The sequence below is a fragment of the Haliotis cracherodii genome, unplaced genomic scaffold, assembly GCF_022045235.1.
Source record: "Haliotis cracherodii isolate W230 unplaced genomic scaffold, xgHalCrac1.p SCAF_5, whole genome shotgun sequence".
Classification (NCBI taxonomy): Eukaryota; Metazoa; Mollusca; class Gastropoda; order Lepetellida; family Haliotidae; genus Haliotis; species Haliotis cracherodii.
The window spans coordinates 54,694,818-54,717,347 of NW_027266308.1; the positions used below are offsets into that span (position 1 = coordinate 54,694,818).

Consider the following 22,530-nt stretch of genomic DNA (forward strand, 5'->3'; position numbering starts at 1 on the left):
AGATCTTTGTTTATCGATAGCGAGAACTAGGATCTGATTTTAATGAGATTGGGTTCTAGTTTGATATCGGTTTGGTAGAAACAAGTAAAACATAACAAGCGTCATCTGTAACCGAATATCTTAAAACAAGACTGACCCCCATCGATGATGGGGGAACAATATATATATATCTGTAATATTAATTTACTTGCTGGAAAGATGAGCCCGTTTGGTTACAATGTATGTCCCCGCAGGTGTGTTCGATCCTGTCATGGCGAAGCGATGCTTATTGTTTAAGCTTGTTTTCCTGAACCAGATCTCGACTCGTTTATCTACTTGCAGCTTGTGAAACGCTGAATGGCGTCAGTCAACATTCAGTCACTTATGTAACAATCTAACCACAGGTGATAATAAATGTATTTATTATACAGTATTATGCGGTATCATTTACAGCACTGTCGGTTGGGATAGTAACAGACATGATGACATGCTTGACATTTGCTGGGAATGTACAAGGCAGTCAAGTTACGCTTAAGCCACTTACGCCCACTTCTTGTGCCTCATCTTGCCCAGTAAGGTATTGTGCACATTCCCTCCACACCTGTACCCCAAAGCCAGCCGCATATCTTTCGGCGACACCTCGTGAATCAGGACTATCGAATTGTGTCGCAGATGACATAAATGGCCAGTCGTCTTGAATGACAAAAATCCGTGAATAGTTTGTATTCGTTGCTTTAGTTTCTGAATACACATCCCTATGTACACATCCTCAAGGTGAAAATAGGGAACATTTTTAGAAACTTCTAAAATATTTGCTGCGGTCTTAGGCGACAGCACATACCCCGGTCCTGCACAAAATGGCGGATAGTGATCTTCCGGGTAACTCCGGAACGACGCATACCATTTAGAATCTGGACTCCTTTCAGGTGCAGAGTTGTATGTACATTTGCCACCAAGAGCGAAAGGAATACGTTTATAGTGAAGTAGTCTCAGTAATGTTGGTATATTTAACCAAACATCGTCATCTACTTTAATGATTAACTTTACCTCTTTGCAGTAATCCACTGCCCATGTCATTCCCATCAGGGTTTTGTATGTAAGGTTGTGATAATCTTCCAAGAAGTCACCTTGGAGAATATCCCCATGTACTGAGTTTTCTTGCTGAATCAGAGCATCAGCTGCTATGTATTCACTCAAACCTAAAAGAAATAAATATCGCACATTGCTGGTGTTGTTTTGATATGGAGATAACCAGGTCTCGCGCACAGCGTTTCTTCTGTCGATGTTTCCCGGAGCAGAGGTTATCAGAACTAAAACATCTATGTGTTTGCTTGCCCAAGACAGTAAACATGACTTGCCTTGTATCACAGTCTTCACATTGTATTTAAAACAGTTGTCACATGACTGCGGTCTGGTTTCATCTCCCAAATAAGATTCAACTGGCATCAAGTCTTTCTCATCCGCTGAAAGTTCTTTAATATTTCCATTGCCGTTTGGAAATCCAAACCCTTGTCGATTTTGGTCTATGTTATAAAGTACAGAGTTGTCTCCCCATTGGTTGGCAAGCTTGTTCATGTTTCGTTGCCTTCGTAGAAAATCATTTTGATATGCCTTTCGTGAGATCTGAATGGCGTTGACGTGTTCAGTTGCGGAAGTGATGAAATACACATAAAATGTAACAGCCAGTACAGCGATAACGATGTAGGCTAAAAGCAAATCCGTTAGAGCCGCTCTCCTCGTTCTGGTTGGAGGGGATTTACCAGACATTTTAGACCTCTTCATTGCTTGTAAGGTGCATCTAATAACGATTCCAAATATTCGGGAAACTGTAAAAATGTAAAACAAAAATTACTTATATTCATACTTCACACAAGTACATGGGAGTGAGATAGTTTCCTTGCCAAAATATTACTTTTAACCAACAAAATCTTACTTTCAAGAAACAAAATCTAAAAGATAGATTTTATGAATATACCACAAGTTTTTATCATGACCTTGTTCGTGACTGTGTTAAGTAGACTTCATTTATACGATAACATACATTAACGTATCGCCCATGAGTAGGTTCCCTGCTTCGAATTCAGAGAATCGCATTTGAACACTGATCAGAATTAACAGATAGTCTTTCACTAAAACAATAACTGATTCCTGAACGGGACAGTACACGGCTGAGATTTCAAATATTTTAAAACGCCATTGCAGGGATGAAACTTTCACAACCCTTTAAGTCCCGAGTGGGTTTAGTGAATTAGGTGATTTTACTGCCGCTTTGAACAGTATCGTTGATATGTCAGCTTCGTTGTCAGGGGAAAGAATCGTTGAACCAGTTTATGGACGTTTACCACATCAGTAAAACGTATGCATGAACACACGGGTGTTTCGTTGACACAAAAGTACCCCAGCGGTTCTCAGTGAAGCAACTCTTTCGAACCCAGGACTTGTTGTTCTTAGGACACAATATGATTTTTTATCACTTGCTTGACGAATTGTTTACAGGAAAATACCTGTCGGTAGGTGAGGAAAAAAGCAATTAAATTTCTTTTTTCTTTTTTTCCCTCCATCACAGGTCGGCTGGTATATTTTAAAAAAAATCAATTAATGTGGGAGGAGAGACTGCAACACAGCTGTAATGCAAGCCTGGCGAATCAGACGGGAATACAGTTGTGCATCTATGCATCTATGCATCTTATCAATTTCAGGAACAACAATTAAAGCTTTAGTTTGACTCCCCTGTTTAATGTGTCAACTTCAGTAGTCCTTTTTTAGAAAATATTGATTTGGTGCAGTATGCTATCAGCTTATCGGCTGGATAAAAAAGAGCAATTTCCGTATATGTTTTTAATTTCAACAAAATTTACAGACGGCGGTTCTGTATAGCGAGTAAGCACAGTTCTGCACAGCGAATTGCGTTGCCTCAATCACTGCGCATCTTGGTGGTATATGACACACACACACACACACACACACACACACACAAACACACACACATGATTGGTGTTGCAGCGGCGAATTGATATAAAAACTCGTGCTCTGGCGCTGAATATATTTTGAATAGAAATTTCCAGACTTAATAAATCAAGTTCGAATTCTTACCCTTCATAGCAAATCCCCGGTTAATTGACTGTAGCCGCCATTATTTACCTTCAGGTGGGCACAATATGGCCGTCAGGCTCAAAGTCAGCAGTAAACTGCTACCGGTGGGTAGTGTATATTGATAACACATGTTATCTGATAGGACGCTACTGATATCGAAGTCACCTAGACGGGTCACAAGAGGGTCGTTAATAGTATTAGTGAGTGAGTTCGTTTTATTGCCGCCTGATCCCCGGTCGCGTCATATCAAAAGCAGTTTAAAAGATGGTACTTGTTGTTACCCTGCCTACCATTAAGGGTCTTAAATAAGGACTGGTCGCCTAGGGGTCAGTATACTGTGTCCGAGTGGGGTATTCATGTTAAACGGCGACATGGTATCTCGGTGGGCTAGCTCTATAAATCGGCATCAGTCTGGACTAGCACAAGCAGCCACACACACGTGCATGCACGTCCCTTATAAGTGCAATAATCTGGGACGCGACGTTAACCCCACTTCACCTCACCTGAACGATCAGAGTAGCGGATGTCGTATTCGAATGCGTTTGCTGCTTTGGTGAAACCCACGAGCGCGGACATGGCGCAGACCAGCGGGCCGATCCTGCCACGTACGGCGATTAGGGGCACAAATCTCTTTGGCGGCTTGCAGGGTCTCAGTTACCGACTATTTGAGCTTTAATATCCTGAAACGCGAAATATGATCATAATACGTACAACTATCTAATTTTTAAACTGCTATAATAGGTGTTATTGTAAAAAAACCAAAAAAACACTTTCTGATGCCTTTAATACATTTTCACAAATTAAGTCATGGCGTGTTTTAAATTTTCATTTTTTTCAACTAAAACAAGTTCAAGAATTGGAATATATGCAAACCATGTTTCATCTTCATCGATCCTGCGACTTTATAGGGCCAGACTTATGACTATATTAGATATTTACAATTCCTGAAACACAAAACAAGTAATTCAAGGTAGACACAATTTTATGGATAAAAACTTCTTCAATACTGTAAAAAGCGACGTTTCGGTACAGTGTCAGTCTTGCTTGACAAGATATAAGGATCTATACCGAAACGTCGCTTTTAGTTGCTGTCCATAAGATTGTGTCTACTTTGTCATCCGTCAACTTCTAAGTAATGCCTATCAAACAATTTAAAACAAGTAATTCGCTTGTGTACAATCGACCCGCAAAGTGCCTTGTAAATGGGGATCTTTCCAATGTGTTTCTGTGGGAAAAATAACCAAACGTGCAGGGATTAACAGGTTACCTCCCCTGTTGCGAGCTTGTTGTTTACAAGATGGCGACCTCATTGAATATGGCTAGCGAGAATTTTGATGGTTTACATGAAACATCATATGTCCTAGTGCGAGTGCTAGGTAGAGGTGCTTTTGGCGAAGCAGTTCTATACAGAAAGACAGAGGTGACATTGTCATGAATCAGTTCAAAGTGTATTTGGAAATTAGCTGTATTTGTGCTTTGACTAATAGTACCTCCGTTTTCGCGCACCCCAACCACGACCCCAACACACACACCCAAGAAAATTTAATTTTTGTGTAAATTACTAAATGTGCTTAGTACGTATGACATTACATGAAATTCAGAATCAGTGGTACATTTACCTTAATATGAAACTTTGTCAGTTACAATGTGACTGTAGGTGGGGTAAATGCTGTAATAATTGTCAGTCGCCAAATTAGCATAGAATATAAAATAATGTGAAAACAGTATCAAAACATTTTGCATTTTACCTTAATATATTTTACCCATCATGTACAACCCATCTCTCCAGTTATACAACATGGACAGCAGTATTGAACATGTCATGTTTCACCATTACCTATGACATTTCATGCGCAGCAAATGGGCAAAATGGTATAAATTAATAATTGTTTACCTAACATCAGCCATGGTGTCTCATATATTAGCCCTCTTACACATATTTATTATTCCATACACATTCAGGTGAACTACAAAACTTGACAGTGCTATTTTTATTGTTCTATTATCACTTTAACATCCATGTTTATTGTTAGTTAAATTTTTCTGAACATGCTAAATGGTTTCAGACGGCTACAGTATGGAATCAACATCTTCTAGTATTGATTAATGTTACATATGATTAAAGTATGCATAGTGACTATTTGAAAAGATGTCTTACCACAGTCATAGCTTGAAGTAGTTACTGTGCATTATTTTCCAAGTCTTTCATTTTTGATATGTAGAGTGCTTTGTTGTTTCAGGACAACAGTCTAGTAGTTTGGAAGGAAATCAACTTGGCAAAGCTGAATGAACGGGAGAAGAAAGACTCATATACAGAAATCGAGATTCTGTCACTTCTAAATCATTCCAACATTGTATCTTACTACAATCATTTTGTAGATGAAGATACGCTCTTCATAGAGATGGAATATGCCAATGGTAATTACACAAACACAGAATCTTGAAATTCCTGTGTCAATGTTTCTGTCACTGCTGCCATTGGTTGGCCATGGACCACTTAAAAAGATACCAGGCCCACAGTTTTCTAAAAGTAATGGGTTGGTCTCTTGCCCAAATCTGTAAATCTGAAAAGTTTGTGCCATGAAATTACTGCAAGTGGCTAACAACAGCCTCAACTGCACCTGGAAAGTTTTGTGACACCCTGTTGAGATTGCAAAAGATCAAAGCTTATGCTGGTGTTATATTTGATTGTAGGAAGTATGATGAAATGGTAACTCAGTGTCAGTCAGTGATTTTAAACTATAGATGCATGTGTTGTTGTAGTTGACAAAGGAGGTTCTGAGTAGCGTGTTTATCTAACAGAATAGACTGGCTGGCGTATTTCTGGATTACTCAGTATTAGGGTACTGGCTGGTTTGACAAAGTGTGGAAGTGAATTGACGAAATATTCCTCCATATATCTTTTCTTTGTGGGTGGTTTACAAACATAACTTCATTGTGAAACTATCGCAAGCATGTGTCGCTCCCAGTTTTCCAGTACTTTCCTGCTCATAAAACTTACAGTTTTGGAACTGAAGCTCAGAGACTTAGGATAGAGATTATTCAAGGCTTTTTTCCGCGCTAGATTATGTCTTGTTGTTTGTTAAGCCTTGGTAAAAAGTTTAAGATTGAGTGTAAAATATACTACTCAAGGTTTGTTATTAAAGGATAACGGTTTTGATGATATCAAAACTCATCCAACAAATAAAGATTAAAATATCCCAGTACACAATAATTGTGTATGCCTCATAGGACCTCATATTCATGATGAATGGATAGAGGCATGCAGTCATGGGCACAATGTGTATGAGATGCATGAAAACTTGTGTTTTGATGTAGCGTTACAGAATCACTGCACATCATTATCAGAGATTTGCAACAGCTGAATGCACTTATGCACCCAACAACATGCAGGTGGTGGACAGTGTTCCACCACACACAGGGAAGACAGGTTTCTTCTGATTGCAGCAAGATGTCAATTCTTTATGACTGCCACCATACTCAGAAATGACCTGTGGACTCCAGTGGCGATAACGCTTCTACTCAGACAGTGCGTAACTGTCTCCACGAGGCTGGACCCCTGTCATGGAGGGCATGCATCCGCATCCCACTGACCCGACATCACAGGCACGTTTGTTTGATTCGGCTGAAGATTGCTTCAAATGGACAGACCAGGACTGGGCTCCAGCACTTTTCACTGATGAACCGAGATACTGTCTAGACTTCACAGATTGTCGTGCTTGAGTGTGGTGTAGACAAGGAGAAAGATTTCAGGATTCCAACATAGCCATCTGCTATGGATGGGGTGCAATCATTATTGGGGTGGGATCAGTAGAGCTGGAAGAACCGATTTTCATGTCCTACCACGAGGCACGATGACAGGTGTGCACTACAGGGATGACTTTCTCCATGTGTATGTGTATGAGACCATATGCTGGTGCAATGGGACCAGACTCATCCTCATGGGCGATAAGGTACAATCTCATCGTGCCAGGGTCAAGGATGCCTACTTAGAGGAGGAGACCATTGTCCAGTCACCAGACCTCAACCCTATCGAACACATGTGGATCAAGCTGCAGATCATAGTGTCCTGCACTTCCAGCACCTCTACAGGAACTCTGCAATGCTCTTCCTGAAGAGTGGTACAATCTTCCCTTGGCATCCTTCCAGACACTTACCGGGAGCATGAGACGACCATGCCATGCTGTGATAGCATCACATGGATCACATATGCACAACTTAGACTTGTGGGTTTTTTTGGACAAAGAACTTGGTTTTATGATTATTTGATGTTTCAGTTTTGGTCAGAAACTCTTAATTTGATGGGTGATCTGACTGATTATTGGTCACATGTCACATTGGCACAAGACAACAGACTTCTGTTCAGTAAACATATCTTCACTCAATATTGTCTTTGGCTTTTTCAACAGATGCACACAATTTGACGTATTACCTTATAAGAGGGTGATCCCTAGCAATCTTGAGTAGTATAGATCAATTGCCAATTGATTGATTTTGACTCGATTTTAATGCATGAACATTCAACCATGAAAATAATCAGAATAGAACCTGAAAGTATGTTTTAGAATATGTGTTAGATTATGTAGTCATGTACAAAATCATACAAGTATGTAGCAGTATGTAGTATGTATGTAGCAGACTTGACCACTCTAAATCCTTCCACATTCTAATACTCTTTCTTTTTTTTTGAAGAAAAAGGCAATAATAAACAAATAAACAATGCGGTAATAATTTTTTACTAGTGATCTCATTTTTTTTAAATATGTTTTTACTTTTCTTCTTTTCTTCTACTGCCTTCAGATATGTTTTGATATGTAAGAAAAGTACTTTCTTAGTTGAAAGCTGTGAGAGTTCAAAGACATTTTTTTACTTTGGCCTCTGTTTCACATCAAATAAAATATTTCAATATGATTTAAATACTTGTTTGAAAGCATGATTCTGTAGATTATGGTCTAAAAACAATGTCTTACATTGACACCTTCATGCTGCAGGTGGGAGTCTGTTTGACAAAATATCACATCAAACGCATCTCTTTCCCGAGGAGGTAGGTAATATTCACTATATAGTGTTTTCATTCCATTGTTAAACCAAACGATCCTCTCTCAGTCAATTTTATTGCATCATTAGAAATTGGCACTAGTCCTGTAGTCCTTGCCAAACTGCCCAATGGTTAAGGTAACATAAGGACTAGTAGAAATTTGTCTTTTTTAAGGCGTTTGCTATAAGGACCAGTGGACTAAAACTGTTAGTTTCTACCGCTGTATTGCCTACAACATACTACATTAGTTTTTCAAAAGTGGGGTGGGGGATCCAAACCCCTTGGCCCCAACCCCCCCCACCCCCACTGGATCCGCCAGAACCAGCAGAATCCTTGTTGGCACTGTGGTGTAATATTGGTCCTCCGCTTGTCTGGAACCAAAGACAAAACATGTACAGGGTGGTGCTAAAATGCTCACAACTTTAAACAAAATTAAGAATTTTAATGAACTTATATGTTTCACTTCATCGTGCACTTTAAATTAATCGAGCAGTCTAAGAGTTTGCATGGTTTGACTGTTCTCTATGAGATGAAGTAATAATGAAGTGTTCCTGTGCAGGTTGTCCGATGGTACCTCTTCCAGCTCACCTCAGCTCTGGCCTATGTTCATGAGTTTGGTATCATCCACAGGTATGCAGAAACAAACATCTCCTGTATTCCTAAACATCAATTGTTGTTGTTCTGAAGTTTCCTTTTAGGAAAAAAAAGGACATTTTGTGATCCTCAAGTGATCATAGTAAAATTCATATTTATAAAAACGTTTTACCAATAATTTTATGTTCATGTGTGTGTACAGAAAACTCTTATTTTTTCAATGAATTGGAACAGCTATGTTTTGATTTAGAGGATTGGTACTGTCTGCTAGTTACCTTCAGGCTTAATAAAAGCCATTTCTTATTATGTTTCAGAAACATGGTTTATTTTGTGTAGATAAGTTTGTCAGTTGCTCACTTTGTAATAGGGTGCACGGGTGGCCCAGTTATCTAAGGCGCCGCTATTCGCTGTGCTGAGTTGCGTCCCTTGGGCATGCCAGAAACCTATGATTGTGGTTTCGAATCCCAGTTCGCCCCGATTATGTGTCTAGGTTTGTCAGCACCATACCCATGCTAGTGGGTTTCACCGAAGTGGTAAACGTCTGAGACCTGCATCACTATGGGCTTTCCTCCCACATTAAGCTGACACGCCGTGATATAACATGAGGCAACAGCATAAAACAATGACATGGCAGAACATGTCATCACTCTGATCTTGTGGAGAAGTGCTCATGTTATCAATCACTGGTTTGCCTGACACCGACTGAGTTTTTACATGTTGATACAGTGATACAGCTGGTGTACTGCTGGCATAATATACCCACTTGCCTTGAACTATAATTGTAATTTAGGAACTGGCTTAGATATGCTGACATATACTTCATGTCTGTAGAGATATCAAGACTATGAATATCTTTCTGACGAGAACGGATCTGGTGAAACTTGGTGACTTTGGAATATCTAAAGCTTTGGAGTCCAAGGGTGGAATGGCTGAGACGGTAAGTGTATTTCTATCAGAGCTGACTGCAGGACTAAAATATAGTGTATGCCAAACACAAACACTGAGAATACTCTCGATATTGTTTGTGGTGCGGGGTCCAGGTGGTGGAGAGTAGGTGGATGGGTGATCCCATTGGCAAGCTTGAGAAGTTTCAAGGGCTTCACCCTGCCCCACTATGAATCACAGGCTATACGCAAGTGACTTTACTAGAACTTTGCCTCAATTCAGTCAAGGTAACAACATCTTTTAATGTCTTTTGGCATGACATGTCAGGGGATCAAACCCCCGACCTTCCGCTCTCCGGGCGGATGCTCTACCAGTAGTCCACGAAGGCGGTTGCATTTCACCCAGCAACAAATGGGTACCCCTTAGGATGAGATTGAAATGTGAATGCAGAGCCTTGAAGCAGGCAGCTTGGGTTGTATACTCCCCAGGGAGCTGAGATTGCAATTTGAATGCACAGTGATCAGTAGATTGTGGTAATAATGTCATCTGCTTATGTGTAGTGGGAGTGCTACTGTATGAAAGTGGCTGTTTGTGATTATTGCTCTTGTTGTCTTTGCTTTCACATCCAGTGTTCATTTCCATCTTTCTCTTCAGCTTGTTGGAACACCATACTACATGTCTCCAGAACTCATGAAGGGAGAAAAGTAAGATATTTACAGAAACATAGAATTAAGTTCAAATGAAAACAAAATAACAGAATATAGTGTTCATATATCAAAATTGAAAAACAGGAAATGTTTTTTGAAGAAGCTTGAAAAGATAAGAAGCAGTGCAACCAAGTAATTTTGAGTCATGTCATCAAAGATATGAAGTTATTGAAAAAGTGACAATTCATTTAAATTTCATTCAATGTTTAGCTCATCTGACTGTTGAAACTTTATATATATTTTTGTCACGTTTATGTGGATGTGTGTTATCATTAGGGGTTTAGACTTATAAAAGGCTTTAACAATGAAAAGTTGTCGAGAATGAGTGTAAAGAGTTGGCAAAACTAAAGTTTGCTAAAAAAATCAAGAAAGGTGTTTTGAATGAGTAATTAGTGGGATTACCACTTATCGCCTTTTAAACTGCTCAGTCTTCTTCAGACCTCAATTCTGTGTGCAGAGTTGCTTCACTTTTCAACTGTCTGTTTTCAGGTACAACACCATGACTGACATCTGGGCCATGGGCTGCGTCCTGTACGAACTGCTGACACTCACCAGGACATTCCAGGCCACAGTAAGTAGGCCACAGTCAGTAGGCCACGGTCAGTAGGCCACAGGTGGCAGTCCATATCAGTAGGCCACTGTCAGCAGGCCACAGTCAGTAGGACACGGTCAGTAGGACACGGTCAGTAGGCGACAGGTGGCAGTCCATATCAGTAGGCCACTGTCTGCAGGCCACAGTCAGTAGGCCACAGGTGGTAGGCCACAGTCAGAAGTCCACTGTCAGTAGGCAACGGTCATTAGGCCACAGGTGGCAGTCCATATCAGTAGACCACTGTCTGCAGGCCACATGTGACAGTCCACAGTCAGTAGGCCACAGGTGATAGTTCACTGTCAGTAGGCCACATGTGACAGTCCACAGTCAGTAGGCCACAGGTGATAGTTCACAATCAGTAGGCCACAGCTGGCAGGCCACAGTCAGAAGAACACTGTCAGTAGGCCACAGGCAATCCAGTCAGTAGACCACAGGTAGTACTAGTACGCCATAAATAGTCAGAGGTTTACAGTGCAAAGTCAGGCTGGAGTATTGATAAGTGCAGTAGCAATAAAAGACATTACTCTCATATACATGTAGCATTTGTATTCATACATCAGTCATCACTGGTATTGCACAGTATAGTGATGCACAATGAGGTAACCATGGTAACAGACCTGCCTTGTCTCCAGAACCCCCTGAAACTGGCGTACGATATTGTCCTGAACGAGCATGGTGGGATCGACTCCTCATACTCCAAAGACATGGACTACCTCGTCAACAGCATGCTGCAGAAGGTACATCCTCTTCTTTTATCATAATAATTAAGAATTAAACAACGAGTGGGAGTTGTTTATTGTACAATAAAACAATGCAGGGAGAATAAACCATGAGGAAGCAGCCCCGAGTGGTTTATTCTCCCTGCAGTGTTTTATTGTATGATAAACAATGATTAGCAGTCGTTTATTTCTTATATGAGATACCAATATTTTGTACAGCCTCTTTATGAATGTTGAAAATGTTCAGTTATATTCCTCATCTGGGCCCACTTGCACAAAGCGATCTTATCGCTAAGACTATTGTAAGCCCATGTTAAAGTATGGGAGTTACAATCATCTTAGCACTAAGATTGCTTTGTGCAAGTGAGCCCTGGTATGTTGTTGTAGTCGGCATGTATTCCCACGCCGGAAGGTAATAGTGTATGCCGATAATTATTTCTTCCAATGGCTGTGAAGGAACTGCTTCTGTTTTTTTTCAAGTATTTGCAAACTCTTTGCTTGTTTGTTAAGGGATATGACCAATGAAGTACAAAATTATCTTTGAAATTATTCTTTGTTAATAAAATGGACAATGTTCATTGTGTCCTCATTTCAGAATCCTTCCAAGAGACCGACAGCATCAGTGATACTCACAAACAAGCTGTTTTCCAATGCAAAGTGAGTTCATTTCCACTTTTTCTATAAAAAAAAGCATAAAGGGCTTAAAGGGCTAAATCATTTGTCATAGAAATATTAAGCCCTCAGCAGGATCTGTCTGTGAAACCTGATAAATTCAAAATTGTTCCATGAATATCTCAAGGATATTGTGGCACATATGGTAGGAACTCTTCCAGGAGGGCTCAATCTATAGCATCCAACTCAAATACTGTGCCAATCTACCAATATCTGTCATGTGTAACCATGCTTGGCACTGTTTCAGAGATCTTGAGCAGAGAGTTTGGGAGTTGAACTCTTCATCTAGGAGGGCTCGGTCCATGGCATCCACCTCAACAGCTGTGCCAGTCATCAAGGCCAAGATGTGTGAGGTGAGTGAGTGAGTGAGTGAGTGAGTATGGTTTTACACCGCTTTTAGCAATATTCCAGCAATATCACGGCAGGGGACGCCAGAAATGGGCTTCACACATTGTACCCATGTCGGGAATCGAACCTGGGTATTCAGCGTGACGAGCGAACGCTTTAACCACTAGGCTACCCGACCGCCCCATGTGTGAGGTGAGGAGTCTATGAAGCCACATCAGCTTTAGGTTGGACGTTATGCTTTGAGGCAACACTGTACAAAATATGAAATTGTTTTACGTTAATAATTATTGACCATGATAAGTATTGTTCATGTTATGTAAAAAGAGAAAAGACAACAAGATTTTGTTTTAATTTCCAACAATATTGCTAATTTTTGTACTGGGGGTATGGGTGAACAGAACTTCTGTGATATATGCAGCACAAAGTAGCATTTGTGGATATGAATCTTTATAAGTAATATCTTTACAGTGAGGTACATCATCAGGCAATTTAAATATTTCTTTTCTAATGTGTTATAGTTGGAACATAGTATTTGACATGTATTATTCAAAAGAAGTTGAGGACCACTCGAATCTTCATATAACTACTGTAAATCTTGGAATTAACGCAAGCATAAATTAAATGGGAAAAAGGCTCGCATTAATTAAAACTTTCGATTTATTTCTCCAAAATGACTGTCAGCAATAAGACAGAGGGGGAGTTTGTTTGGCTCGGGGTCAGCTGCCACATAAGTTGGAGACACATTAAATTCAGGATTTGCAGTATCAGGTGGTCCTTAACTTTTTTTGAGTAGTATATATAACAACAGGGGCACAAAGTCTCTAAGGTACTACCTACCTATAACACTTTGTTTAAACAAGGTTTAGCTGCTGTATACTTAATTAATATAGAAAAACTAAAATAACAGACAGGAAAAACTCTGTATAGTAAGTTTGTTTTCAAATTGTTTGACACTAATTAAGTAAATATGTCTACAACGATGTGGCGAAAATGTTTGTGAAACACCAGGATTGTTTTCCAGGTGTATCAGTGGGGAGGAGGGAAGCGGACCCCACAGAAACTGGACCTGTTCAGTAGAGAGAAGAGCCCAGTTCAAGTAAGTAAGGGCTGATTGTTTTTCATGGTACCTTGATGAAATGTCTGGTTGTTGTTGCAATCGTTCAGTGGCGACTCCGTGTAAGGATAGGTCCCCAGCATCCTGTGCTCGATGTATGAGGTCACTTAATAAATAGGGTGGTCAGACTCAGTGACTTGTTTCATCTAATCATTCCCCAATGGCGTTGATCGTTGTGATTATATCAGTCACGGGTTTATGATTATTTCAGGCTGCCTTCATGATTGAACATTATTGATTGTTGCGTAACACACCATTCACTCGACCTGTGAAGATCCGGATTAGAATAGGTCTTCAGCAACCCATGCTTGCCGTAAAAAGCGACTATACTCTAAGAGGTGACTAACGGGATCGAGTGGTCAGGCTCGCTGGCATGGTTGATGCATGTCAGGGTAACTGTGGATTGATGCTCATGATATCAATCACTGGATTGTCTGTTCCAGAATCGATTATTTACAGACCGCTGTCATATAGCTTGAATATTGCTGAGTACGGCGCTGAACAACAAACAAACAAAACGTTTGCTCACACACACACTCTTAGGGCGTTTTCTAAAAGGCATTGTCTGTTCAAAACATCGGAGTGTATGCACAGAGCCTTTGACAATGGCAACTTGTCTTGGTCTCTGTTTGCTGGCACAAGATCGTATATATAGAAGTGAATATTACATGATGGTCTAGCCATGTATTCACTTGTGTCATGTTGGATGTCCCCCATCACGTTATTGCTGCAGTACTGTGAAACATTTCAGTGTTTGAAGGTAAGCATCAAAGTCCAGGTGTCCTTATCAAGTCCCAAATGTTAAACATGTTGTAAGATAAAGATTTATAGGGCCACGAGATTACAATACTACAGCCAACCTCTAGGCACCCAGGACCATCCTCCATGTTGGAAACACTTGTATTTGTGTATGGTGTTTGCAGGTTTCCGCAGGCCACTCCCACCTGGCCACGCTGACCGTGGAGAAGGAGCTGTACACATGGGCGGTGAGTCCACTGGCAGCTGGGTGCTGCTGATCTTATACATCATTCCTGACCCGTGAAGATGCGGGGTAGAATAGGTCTTCAGCGACACATTCTTGCTGTAAAATGTGACTATGCTTGTTGTAAGAGGCGACAAACAGGATCGGGTGGTCAGACTCAATGACTTGGTTGATGCATGTCATTGTATTTCAGTTGCATAGATCGATGCTCATGATGTCAATCACTGGATTGTCTGGTCCAGACTCAATTATTTACATACCTCCATCATATAGCTGGAACATTGCTGAGTGTGGCATTATTAAAACAACAAAGAAACATAATTGCTAAATACATACAAATCAGACCTGCTGACACTGTTTGTTCCTGTATGTTGTTTGAGATGTGTTTTTTAATTATCCTGTCATAGAATCCTATTTTATTTTAATATGTTGATATATTATTAATGCTAGTGACCATTTTGTAAAGGGAGGTAATTACCACATTCTGGCTACAATCAAAAGGTTTAATCTACAGTGGTCAAATAGACGGTGATCACAAGATATCAGTGATATCTTTAACCAATGATTGACAAACAGACAACCTATGTCTGCTGAGTTGATAATTTCATGGCTCAGGGTGGATCATCTATGTTATGGTTGGATAATTGTGTGCCTCAAAATTCTCCATTGGGCTAAACATTTCTCATTGTTATCTCATCTTGACACTCGGGTGTACACAAACACCCATGGATATACTTCACTATCACTTTGTATGTGTATTTGTTTGTTTACACTGCAGTCAGAAAACCTTCACTAAAGTTATTTTTCTCCACAATTTACTGACTATGATCATGGACTAGGATGCAATGCATGTGAATGTTTCTGTCAATATTTACAATATGGAGTATATCAGCTTCAAAAATACCTTGTGTTTTATATTCTGCAATAGAAAATCCATAGGTGTGAACACAAAATTCAAGACTAATTGAACATGTTTAATCATGATGTAAAACCAGTCTAAAGTCCCACTTTTCATGTAGAATTTGAGAGTACAGTAAACAAAGGTTATAACTAACTCAAAAGGACCACTAATTTTAGTTTGTAATACCCGTAGTTCTTTATAAGCATATATACAGCATTTTTCAACAAATGCCCGGGACTAAAACATAGGTTTGCTCATCGATCAGTTCGTTAAAAGCGTGTTCCTTATAAACGTAGTTTACTGTAACTGTTTCTGCATAGTATAGGAAGTCATTCTTCTTGTAGAACCTTCAAGGTGACACGACCATAGTGGGTCAGCTGGGTCACGGGGACGTCGCAGCGTACAAGGCCCCCAAGAGAGTGGACGCCCTTATTGGCATCCCCATCAAGCAGGTGGACTGTGGGGAGGACTTCACCTTCTGTGTCACAGGTAAGAACCACTGCAGGAGCTCTGTCATCACCTGTAGTTTGAATAAGATGGATGGGCTTTACAGTTGGGTAGACCTAAATATGATACCTTACACTTACGATTCAAATGATGATTCTCGGCATACAGATGTTCCAGTTTCCACCATTGCCGAAGTAGTTGGAATATCTGGGCTCAATCGTGGTGCCACCAGTGGCTATTATGAGTTATTTCCAATCTATGTCCCTCCTATTGACCAATCTGAATCCACATCTCATATCACTTGCATTTGCTTCAAATAATAAAAAAAAAAAAAAATGAAAGCGGCGTTAAACTCAACTCACTCACTCACTCAAATAAAATTGCATCGTCCAGTGAAGACGATCTGATCGATAATCAATATCTATTTTGTAATAAAACAAGCCTTGCTTCCCTGAAATGCATGAAATCACGTGAGCACCTTGATCAAATCCATGAAAAGATTTGGAAAATATCTGTAAACGCTAAGTTGCTTTGCAAATCCTGCAATCAACCGAAATCTGCATGGCTGTTTATGAACCGGATGTCAATTTCACTATGTGATTTTGATTGGACTAGGCATACACTCATTAGTCCAGTAAAAAAATAACTCCATGATTCAAGCCTAGTTCGGCAAGGGAGGAAACTGGACTTTTATAGTCAGTTAACTCCCTTGCCTAGGGTAGATGATGGATGTTTGAATTCTGAAAACTATAATGAAGGCTATAATCATCCAGGTGAGAAGTTGTACGTTTTCATGACATATTTATCCTCCTAGAGGGTTTTCCCAAGTGGACACATGTCTTAATAAATATTCATGAAAAGATGGGACACAACCAATTCATGTGAACTTATTATTCCTTAGATGAAGGAAAGTTGTACTCCTTTGGTTCCGACTACTTTGGCTGCCTTGGAACTGACAATGGAGATGATGTACTCGATCCAATTCCAGTGGACTACTTTAGTCAGATACCAGTGGAGCAAGTGTCATGCGGAGAGTCTCACTGTGTTGCCCTCAGTAAAGATGGGGATGTTTACACATGGGGCTGTGGCGAGTTTGGTGAGTGGATTATTTTAAGTCTTTCTTAGTAGGAGCATATTCCAGTGATAGAGTGTGCTGAAGTCTTAATAAACATAAACCTTGGTTTGTCCATCGTGTATCATAAACATCTTCTTCTCAGAAACCGCTGGACCAAAGGAGGTGAAACATCACATGCTTGTTCCCACCCATTATGATTACCCCATTTGTCCAGGAGGTATGAAAGTGATTTTCAATATGGCCACTATGGCATCCATGTTGAAAAAACTGTCTATTTTCATTACTCAATTCTTGTTTGAGGCACAGATAGTGAGGATTTCTTGTTTGAGGCACAGATAGTGAGGAATTCTTGTTTGAGGCACAGATAGTGAGGAATTCTTGTTTCAGGCACAGATAGTGAGGAATTCTTGTTTGAGGCATAGATAGTGAGGAATTCTTGTTTGAGGCATAGATAGTGAGGAATTCTTCTTTGATGCACAGATATAGTGAGGAATTCTTGTTTGAGGCACAGATAGTGAGGAATTCTTGTTTGAGGCACAGATATAGTGAGGAATTCTTGTTTGAGGCATAGATTGTGGGGAATTCTTGTTTGAGTGAGTGAGTGAGGAATTCTTGTTTGAGGCGCAGATAGTGAGGAATTCTTGTTTGAGGCACAGATATAGTGAGGAATTCTTGTTTGAAGCACAGATAGTGAGGAATTCTTGTTTGAGGCACAAATAGTGAGGAATTCTTGTTTGAAGCACAGACAGTGAGGAATTCTTGTTTGAGGCACAGATAGTGAGGATTTCTTGTTTGAGGCACAGATAGTGAGGAATTCTTGTTTGAGGCACAGATAGTGAGGAATTCTTGTTTGAGGCACAAATAGTGAGGAATTCTTGTTTGAGGCACAGATATAGTGAGGAATTCTTGTTTGAGGCGCAGATAGTGAGGAATTCTTGTTTGAGGCGCAGATAGTGAGGAATTCTTGTTTGAGGCACAAATAATGAGGAATTCTTGTTTGAGGCACAGATATAGTGAGGAATTCTTGTTTGAGGCGCAGATAGTCAGGAATTCTTGTTTGATGCACAGATAGTGAGGAATTCTTGTTTGATGCGCAGATAGTGAGGAATTCTTGTTTGATGCACAGATATAGTGAGGAATTCTTGTTTGAGGCACAGATAGTGAGGAATTCTTCTTTGATGCAAAGATAGTGAGGAATTCTTGTTTGAGGCACAGATAGTGAGGAATTCTTCTTTGATGCACAGATATAGTGAGGAATTCTTGTTTGAGGCACAGATAGTGAGGAATTCTTCTTTGATGCACAGATATAGTGAGGAATTCTTGTTTGAGGCACAGATAGTGAGGAATTCTTCTTTGATGCAAAGATATAGTGAGGAATTCTTGTTTGAGGCACAGATAGTGAGGAATTCTTCTTTGATGCAAAGATAGTGAGGAATTCTTGTTTGAGGCACAGATATAGTGAGGAATTCTTGTTTGATGCACAGATAGTGAGGAATTTTTGTTTATGCACAGATAGTGAGGAATTCTTGTTTGATGCACAGATAGTGAGGAATTCTTGTTTGATGCGCAGATAGTCAGGAATTCTTGTTTGATGCACAGATATAGTGAGGAATTCTTGTTTGAGGCGCAGATAGTGAGGAATTCTTGTTTGAGGCACAGATAGTGAGGAATTCTTGTTTGATGCACAGATATAGTGAGGAATTCTTGTTTGAGGCACAGATAGTGAGGAATTCTTGTTTGATGCACAGATATAGTGAGGAATTCTTGTTTGAGGCGCAGATAGTGAGGAATTCTTGTTTGAGGCACAGATAGTGAGGAATTCTTGTTTGATGCACAGATATAGTGAGGAATTCTTGTTTGAGGCACAGATAGTGAGGAATTCTTCTTTGATGCACAGATATAGTGAGGAATTCTTGTTTGAGGCGCAGATAGTGAGGAATTCTTGTTTGAGGCACAGATATAGTGAGGAATTCTTGTCTGAGGCGCAGATAGTGAGGACTTCTTGTTTGAGGCACAAATAGTGAGGAAATCTTGTTTGAGACACAGATAGTGGGGAATGAACATTCTTGTTTCAGGCATAATTGGTTTGGGAGGTGTTTTTTTTTTTTTAAAGCCAAAACAATGACACTATGCTTGGTTTATGGCATATGTAAACGAAGTGTGTGATATTTCAGGCCGTCTTGGACTTGGCTCAGAAGATGATTGCAGTCTACCACAGAAGGTAAGTATGAGTGCAGAGGACAGTAAGAAGAACACAACAAAAGTTTTGGTCTTGCAGTATTCAATGAGAATCTAGTCTTTGTTTTAAGTATATCACAAGTAGCAAACCCCTGACATTTTATGGTTCAGTTTTTTATTTCAGATGAAGCTTGTGCTACAGATAGTGAGGAATTCTTGTATACATATATAACATCTTTATAAAATCACTACCTTTTTATCGCATTTAGTCCTTAAGTAAAAAATATTGTTTCTCCAGTACAAAATGTTGTGCTTTAGAAATAGCCAGAAACTTATGACCATGGGTTCGAATCCCAGTTCGCCCCAATTATGTTCCAGGTTTGTCAGCACCATACTCGTGCTCGTGGGTTTCACAAAGTTGTAAACATCTAAGACTTGCATCACTTTGGGCTTTCCTCCCACCTCAAACTGACACACCATGAATTAACTGGAAAACTGTTCAAAGCAGCATTAGATTAAACTCACTCACTCTGACACTCTTAACAAATAGCATATTGAAGCAAATCTGAACCGATTTCAAATTCTTGATTTTTCATGTGGAATAACCTTATATCAGTAGTTTCAGTGTGTAACTCTTAGACAGTAAAAGCTCCTCCTGAGTTCTGCAGTATGCTGGTTCTGCAGGTGTCCACTCCGGGCAAGCACCTTATCAAGTCGGTGTGTGCGGGATCGGACGGAACGTTCCTCATCACCACCAATGGCCGCCTCCTGGCCTGTGGCAGCAACGAGTACAACAAACTAGGCTTCAATTCCGAAACATCGGGGCTGAGAAAACGAAAAGCAAAGGTTTGTTTAGATCATTCTTGGGCCTGTACTGTTTACAGTGGTGGAGAGCATGCGGGGTAGGTAGCCTCATGGCTAAAGCATTGGCTTATCATGCTGAAAACCTGGACCTACTTGCACTAAGCGATCTTAGCGCTAAGATGATCATAACCCCCATACTTTAACATAGGCTTACAATAGTCTTAGCACTAAGATCGCTTTGTGCAAGTGGGTCTGGCTTCCATTCTCGACATGGGTACATTATGTCAAGTCAATTTCTGGTGCCCCCCGTTATTTAGCTGGAATATTGCTAGAAGCAGTGTAAAACCCAACACACCCACTCCCTGTGTATGTCTGCTCATGCAGGGATTGACCTAGCTTGTGGAAACTGGTCATCAAGACTGGACATCATGAGTACTGAGCAAAATATATAAATTTCGAGGGTCAGGCACCTGTTAATTGATAACAACAAATAACATGATAATTCTGTTGATTGAAACATATTATAATGACAAGTCAACAATTTTTCTTTTGAAGGAGTGTTCTGGCTTTGGTAACTGGTGGTATATAGCTTGTATTTTAATAGAATAAAATGTAATGTTGATATATGTATGTTGGTTAGAAGTTTTAGTGTTTAGGTTTCCATCTGTGATATCATGCTAATGTTTTACTGTCCTTTGTGACAGGTATTTATCTTTTATATTTATCTTTGTTCTCGTCATATATGGCTGAGATACTGCCGATGTGACGTTAAATATTAACTCACTCACTCACTCTTTTGTAGGACCAAGTAATGACTGATAAACATATGTTGCAGTGAATGACTTGTCACAAACATGATTACAGGTATTTTGGATGTAAATCGCATCCTATCCACTGATGTCCTGTGTCATGGGAAACATTGATCATTCAGAATCAACCAGGGGGCACGGGTGGCCTAGTCGTCTAAGGCGTTGCGATTCGCTTTGCAGAGTTGTGTCCCTTGGGCACGCCAGAAACCTGTGATTGTGGGTTTAAATCCTGGTTCACCCCAATTATGTTTCTAGGTTTGTTAGCACCATACCCGTGCTCGTGGGTTTCACTGAAGTGGTAAATGTCTGAGACGTGCATCACTTCGGGCTTTCCTCCCACATTAAGCTGACATGCGGCGAGATGACTGGAATACTGTTAAGAGCGGTGTTAAACCCAACTCACTCACACACTCAGAATCAACCAGTTTGCATTGCCCAGACTTGATTATTTATGGACTGTGGCTGTGGTTAAGCTAGACTATTGATTTCTTTGGTTAAAACAACATTCACTCAGTCTCTCCCCACTGTCACAGTCTGTGCCAAAACCTGAGTCTATTCAGCCAAACATGTTGGCTCAAAGCATCATTATCAGTAGAGTATAGTGTTATCATTTGTGCTATTATTAGCTAGGCTTACAAGACCGAACAGAATTTTAATAGACTCAGGCTCCAGACTAGTAGCTAAACTTGCAAACTACTGTCTAATTATCATGAGATGTTGAAGCGAGACACAGTGAAACTCCTGTAGTCCAGTCACTGTTAGTCCAGACATTCCGCGTTCCAGGCAATTACTGTTGGAGACCTCTATGTGTGATTTATGTGACAATATTATGTTCCAACCACTGTGAATCTGTGAGTCTGGAAGATTTCACTTAGAGTGAGTGAGTATGGCTTTACGCCGCTTTAAGCAATATTCCAGCAATATCAGGGCAGGTGGACACCAGAAATGGGCTTCACACATTGTACCCATGTCGGGAATCGAACAAGGGACTTCGGCGTGACGAGCGAACGCTTTAACCAATAGTCTACCCGACCATCCTGATTTCGCTGAGAATGATAACATCATGATTAACACTATTTCACTGTATTGATTTAAAAATGGTGCAGAATTATCAGTTTGTGTATCATGTCTGTTTTCAGGTGTACGACATCCCCTGTAAATACACATTTACGACCGTGAAGCCTCTCAGCCGCTACAACATCGTCAGTGTGGCCACCGGCAAGACACACTCCGCAGTCATAGACTGTAAGTGGCACCGGATCCGTATTATCTTACGATGCCTGGAAAGTTGTTCCCAATATGGGATGTTGTCCAAGTTTAGTTTGGGAGATTACATGGAATTTTCACACATGATTTGTCTGTACCAGACCTGATGTGATCAATGGGAATGAAACTTGTCATCCGCTTAGTGGCATCAAGATGTCTTCCTTTGATCCTTGGTTGAATTTCTGTGGATAGACTGAAAATAAGTTACCATGGTTACAGTAAATTTGTATATCTCATATCTCTGTAGCAGTGTAAGTTCACATATCACTATAACAGAGTGAGGTATGATAATCCTGTAGGCAACCTGGAAGTGACTCATTTTGTTTT

The 22,530-nt window shown here is 40.2% G+C and overlaps 2 protein-coding genes across 2 annotated transcripts in view; one reads left to right on the plus strand and one right to left on the minus strand.

Moving 5' to 3' along the window:
* Positions 1 to 413: 413 nt before the first annotated feature.
* LOC139443511 (beta-1,3-galactosyltransferase 5-like) lies at positions 414 to 3,131 on the minus strand. Its single transcript, XM_071224500.1, has 2 exons — positions 3,073 to 3,131; positions 414 to 1,805 (listed from the first exon to the last, which is right to left on the minus strand). Exons 1-2 carry the CDS (start codon positions 3,077 to 3,079, stop codon positions 520 to 522), a joined length of 1,293 nt encoding a protein of 430 aa, XP_071080601.1. The 5' UTR covers positions 3,080 to 3,131; the 3' UTR covers positions 414 to 519.
* Positions 3,132 to 4,369: 1,238 nt separating this feature from the next.
* Positions 4,370 to 22,530, plus strand: part of LOC139442704 (serine/threonine-protein kinase Nek9-like) — a 34,363-nt gene continuing 16,202 nt past the window's right edge. Inside the window, exons 1-17 of the mRNA XM_071223585.1 lie at positions 4,370 to 4,492; positions 5,313 to 5,490; positions 8,064 to 8,116; positions 8,670 to 8,740; positions 9,536 to 9,641; positions 10,244 to 10,293; positions 10,786 to 10,867; positions 11,521 to 11,625; positions 12,203 to 12,264; positions 12,527 to 12,632; positions 13,649 to 13,723; positions 14,665 to 14,727; positions 15,969 to 16,113; positions 16,973 to 17,167; positions 19,321 to 19,367; positions 20,009 to 20,170; positions 22,077 to 22,182. Of these exons, the coding sequence (XP_071079686.1) occupies positions 4,370 to 4,492; positions 5,313 to 5,490; positions 8,064 to 8,116; positions 8,670 to 8,740; positions 9,536 to 9,641; positions 10,244 to 10,293; positions 10,786 to 10,867; positions 11,521 to 11,625; positions 12,203 to 12,264; positions 12,527 to 12,632; positions 13,649 to 13,723; positions 14,665 to 14,727; positions 15,969 to 16,113; positions 16,973 to 17,167; positions 19,321 to 19,367; positions 20,009 to 20,170; positions 22,077 to 22,182 (1,729 nt within the window). The remainder of the gene's footprint in view (positions 4,493 to 5,312; positions 5,491 to 8,063; positions 8,117 to 8,669; positions 8,741 to 9,535; positions 9,642 to 10,243; positions 10,294 to 10,785; positions 10,868 to 11,520; positions 11,626 to 12,202; positions 12,265 to 12,526; positions 12,633 to 13,648; positions 13,724 to 14,664; positions 14,728 to 15,968; positions 16,114 to 16,972; positions 17,168 to 19,320; positions 19,368 to 20,008; positions 20,171 to 22,076; positions 22,183 to 22,530) is intronic.